The 4,662-nt window shown below is 36.6% G+C and overlaps 1 protein-coding gene across 6 annotated transcripts in view; it reads left to right on the top strand.

Moving 5' to 3' along the window:
- The first annotated feature begins 1,755 nt into the window (after positions 1 to 1,755).
- Positions 1,756 to 4,662, top strand: part of tmem154 (transmembrane protein 154) — a 13,835-nt gene continuing 10,928 nt past the window's right edge. For 3 of the 6 annotated variants that reach the window (XR_001311218.1, XM_014020689.1, XM_014020687.1), the window contains exons 1-2: positions 1,756 to 1,967; positions 3,575 to 3,667. Coding sequence is in view for 5 of the 6 variants with exons in the window: in XM_014020689.1 (XP_013876143.1) it covers positions 1,877 to 1,967; positions 3,575 to 3,667 (184 nt within the window). In the remaining variant the exon portion in view is untranslated. The remainder of the gene's footprint in view (positions 1,968 to 3,574; positions 3,668 to 4,662) is intronic. The other 3 variants (XM_014020690.1, XM_014020692.1, XM_014020688.1) reach the window with 3 other exon arrangements.

Below are 4,662 nucleotides of genomic sequence, written 5' to 3'. Positions count from 1 at the left end.
CCGTCACAAAATGATGTCGTAAAGAAAATTGTGTTGAGGAAATAATAGTGCAATAGAAAACAGCAAAACCATAATTTTGTCTTTTCAGAGTTTTTTAAACCTGAATAAATTTGCTTGCATATATTATCTCAGTTGTTTATGGGTTGTGTTAAGATGAATAAATGCAAAGCATTGTAAACTGCATGGCATTTTTGCTCCATCTCATTGCTTTCCCTAATCAGTAAATTGTGGTTTGGAGATTTTTGAATTAGCTGATTGAGAGGAATTTAATTTTTAAGTAGGATTTAAATTTTTCAAACCTAACTTGATTATCAATAAATTAATAACCTAATCAACAAATATTTTTTACTCTTTTTGTTAGTTTTTTGATTTAACAGCTAATGCTGACAATGTCACATGTTGGAAAACTTTTATGTCATAAAATTCAATTAAATAAATCAGTATAAAGGGTGCTAGAATAAAATAAATATTTTAAAAAAATCCAATTTTTTATTTATGGGGTCTTTTAAGGCACACATTTTGCAGTCTGGGTTACAGTTAGTTGCTCCAGGATTGTCTCAGTCAGTTTTTTAACAACACAGGTGATGAACAACAGGACGAAGAAACAAGAAAATCCAATATTAAAACAATGATTTCTTAAATGGAGTAAGGTAAATTGGAGTTAGAAATATGATCAGTATTTTTATACAAAATAAAAATGTATCCCTTCTGTCATTTTTGGCAGAGTGCTGAGTTTGAACAGAAAGGATGACAACTTCTGTTGCCCTGTTGCAAAGGCGAATACAGTGAGTTGCAGTGTTTATTGGCGACACAGCTGGTCCCGAGCTGCAGACACCTAGACGTGTCTCTCAGAGAGTATACGAGTGAAAACCCACAACGCTGCCTGCTGCTTTGGCACCACTTCCTCCAGACTTCCTCTGTGGCAGAAGACAAAACACGAATGATGCTTTGGGTGGTTTTTACCACACTTCTGCAGTAATTTATGGTCTGCCGCAGAACAGTTTCTGAACTAAACCTAGATACAGCAAGACTGTGATACAGCAAGATGAGGATGTTCTCAAGATCTGATGAAGCTGATTCTCAACCTGATGAACCTTCTGGACCAGGTCACCCATGGGAGGTTCTCTGGTGTGTGATTTCCCAGGAAAATGAAGATGGTAGCACGATCAACCGCTATCCCATTAATGTGAAAGCCATTTTCTTCTTCACGAGGTCCACTATGAGCTCCTTGCTCTTTTCTGTGTGTCAAATGCAGTCAGAACGTCCAGAATCTAAAAGGTTGTGTTGATGCTGAGTTTACTAATGCCATCATCAAACAGCCTTTTAAAGAGGATGAAATTTACTTGAATTTCCTGTTCTCTAACCCTTTTGGTGCCATCTTTCATAGTGCTAAGACAGCTATCAGGTAAAATAAGCCTCAGAAACAGAAACTCGACATAAGAAAGGTGGCGTTGAGCTGTTTGAAAGTAGGCCATCAGCCCAGAGACGATCATAGCAGCGTGACCCACAGTTTTCTGATTATTAGTCTACCTTACAGAGCGGATGCAACTATCCTGCGGGAACTTGCTCTTAGGTGCACAACCACAGAGTTCAGAGCACCGGAGAGCGGGTGAGAAGAGACACCTGATTAACTGAAACTCCACTGCTTTGCTCCGTCTGACTGTCAGGAATGTGATTTCCCTGCAGCTGAAGAGCCGTCAGACTTGTATCTACAAGCACACAGCTTGTTGCATCACATCCGAGTGACTTATCCGAGTGAATCTGTGGGTGTGTGGCTGTTTTTTTCCCCTTTCTTTTTTTTTTTTGTAAATGTTAAGTCAAATCAGGAAGTGTGATGCTGTGACAACACAGGAGGAAGCAGTGACATTATGTCTTTATGTCTTTGCTTAGTAACATGAGAGGCCCCCGGTTAAAGACCCCTCTACTTCTGCTGCTGCTGCTGCTGCTGAGCAGTCTGACTGAGAAAGGTAGGACAGGAAACAAACTGTCTTCATTCTGAAAACAACACTTTTCTTTAACCTGCCTCCTCCCTGCTCTCTGCTTTAACCTGATTCTTTTACTTTGTTACGACAAACTTTACTTCATGACACAAAGTTTAGAGCGGCTCACGCAGTTAAAAACAAGTTTTGATGAGGTTTTTTGCTCATTTTGAAATGAATTTAAAATCACCGGGCGGAGCAGAGCAGATACGTTAACAGGAACAAGACCCAGCATGTTAAATTGTTTTCCAGCTTTAATCTTCCTTTCAGTTGAAACCCAGCTAAAAACCAGAGGCCTTCAGTGGAATCAGTTTTTTTTAAGTTTCGTGACGTTTGATCAGCTCAGCTTGAGTCATTTTTCACAAACACCAAAGGGCTGTTTAATCTTATAAAAAGCATTCCTCTCCTGGGGGGAATCTGGGATTTTATTGCTGTTATGAATTCATAATGTTCAATATAAATTGCATTCTTCTTTAATTTTTTAAAAACCTTTCTACATCGTCAAAATAAAATCAATATAAAAGCATTTAAACTAAAATATGTAATCATGTAAAACAAACGATTGCATAAATATTCACCCCCTTTTAAAGTGAAAGTCTTAATTTTACTCATACAAATCAGGATGAATACAAAGAGATTTCTAACTCTCTGAACATCCTCAGGAGTTCTGTTAAATTCAAAGAAACTGTCTGGACTGGTCAAGATTCATTGTGAGTTTTTATCACAGTGTCACTTTTCCATAAAGCTCAGACTGATGTCTCATCTCAGCTGCTGAAGCTTGTGACTCCTTCCCAGTCACAGGTGTCTCGGTGCCTCTCCCACCATTCTCCTTATGCTTGTGAGGGCGATCTGTTCTTGCAGATTTACACGTGGCTCATGGCTTCTTTTTCTTGATGATGGATTTAACAGAACTCCTGGGGATGTTTAAGATCTTGGAAATCTTTTTGTGTATTCGTCCCCTGACTTTTAATTTTCAACCATCTTTTCTCTAAGATGATATAGGACATTCGCTTTAAAGGGTGGTGAATATTTATTATATCACTTGCTTTATGTTTCTTGTTTTTATTTACGTAGTAATTCTCTGTAGACATTTGAGTTCACTTTGACATTGAAGAAAGTTACGTACTTTTTAATGTTTTGGTAATAAAGGACAATTTATATTGACCAACTTATTTATAGCAGCTATAAAACACCCAAGTGGGTGACTAATATATAATGTTATATATATATGTGTGTGTGTGTGTGTGTGTGTGTGTGTGTATACATACATACATTAAATACAATACAAGGGGAACTAAAAAGTGAAATCTTTGAGTAACTTCTCTCAGCCCAACCTGTTTTGCTCTTTCCTAATGATGAATTTGGCAACAGATTTAATTTTTGTCGCAACTCCTCATTTAAACGGAAGTCTAAACTTCCTGAGTGACTCAGTCGGGCTGCTCCAACAGTGCTGCTGAGTAGACCTTACAGTTTTCATCCTTTTGTGTGTTTTAGTTTTTATTTTACAGTAATAAAAGAGCCCAGTGTGCTTTTTTCTTGCTTGTTTGTTGATTGATTTGATTGTGCTCAAAGTAACAAGAGGTGTTGCATCGTAGCATTTTCCCAAGATGGGGAAGAAGACGACGACACCGAATCCACACAAGAACCAGAAGAGACAGAAACAGAACTACCTGTTACACAACAGCAAGGTGAGCCCAGGAAAAGAAATTTGGTCCAATTTTTAATAAAACCTGTGTTGTTAAAAATTAGAATAATCCATTTTAGCTTTTTATTTTCATGCTTTGGGTTTTTGTCAACTTAGTTATAATTTTTAAAATTTTAATAGCATTATGAGCAGAAATGAGCAGAAATAATGTAAAAGTATAAAACAGTGTCTTTAAAAGAGTCTTGAATTTTTTCTTCATTGTGACATAAATATTAGTTTTTCTCCTAATGCTGAAAGGTCAAAGATAATGTTTTTACATGTCACTAAACCTGTTTTATCCTGTTTTGAGTCACAAATTATTTCAGTTCGTTAAATGCCAGAACAACAAAAGAGTGATTTTTTTCACTACTTTCTTCAAAGTCACAATAAACACATGGTTGCTTTGTTTTTGGGGTCAAATGTCTTCTCAAGTTTCTAATTATTGTAGTGAATACGCCCATTTCCCCTCACCTCATCTTGCCACTGATTGATCTTTGGCCACCTGAGGTCAAATCCTTCCTTCCACAGACTGAACTCTTTCAGCTCTCATGGAGAGCTATCTAAAAATAAGCCTTTTCACTATCCCTTTCCTTTCTCTTGGGAAAGATTTTGTTCTCAAGAAGTCTGTTATTTGGTTGATAAAAACAAGTCAAAATAAACATTCTGTCTCTATTTGCTGTTCTGTAATTCAAATGATTAAACCCCTTTAAATGTTTGAATTTGTATTTATGTTTTAAGGGCTCTATAACCATTTTATAACTTTGCATTTGGAGTTTAGGTTTTGATGTTGTGTTTAGAACATGTCTGGAAATTATGATTTAGCATTCAACAGAATACAGCAGGTAAAATAAGTATTGAACACGTCAACATTTTTTTCAGTAAATATATTACTAGAGGTGCTATTGACATGAAATTTTCACCAGATGGCGGTAACAACCCAAGTGATCCATACATACAAAGAAATCAAATGTCCAGAAATGAAGTTATTTGTAATAATGT

Source organism: Austrofundulus limnaeus, unplaced genomic scaffold (genome assembly GCF_001266775.1).
Source record: "Austrofundulus limnaeus strain Quisiro unplaced genomic scaffold, Austrofundulus_limnaeus-1.0 Scaffold263, whole genome shotgun sequence".
Taxonomy (NCBI): domain Eukaryota; kingdom Metazoa; phylum Chordata; class Actinopteri; order Cyprinodontiformes; family Rivulidae; genus Austrofundulus; species Austrofundulus limnaeus.
This window is presented reverse-complemented; position numbering and strand designations above follow the sequence as displayed.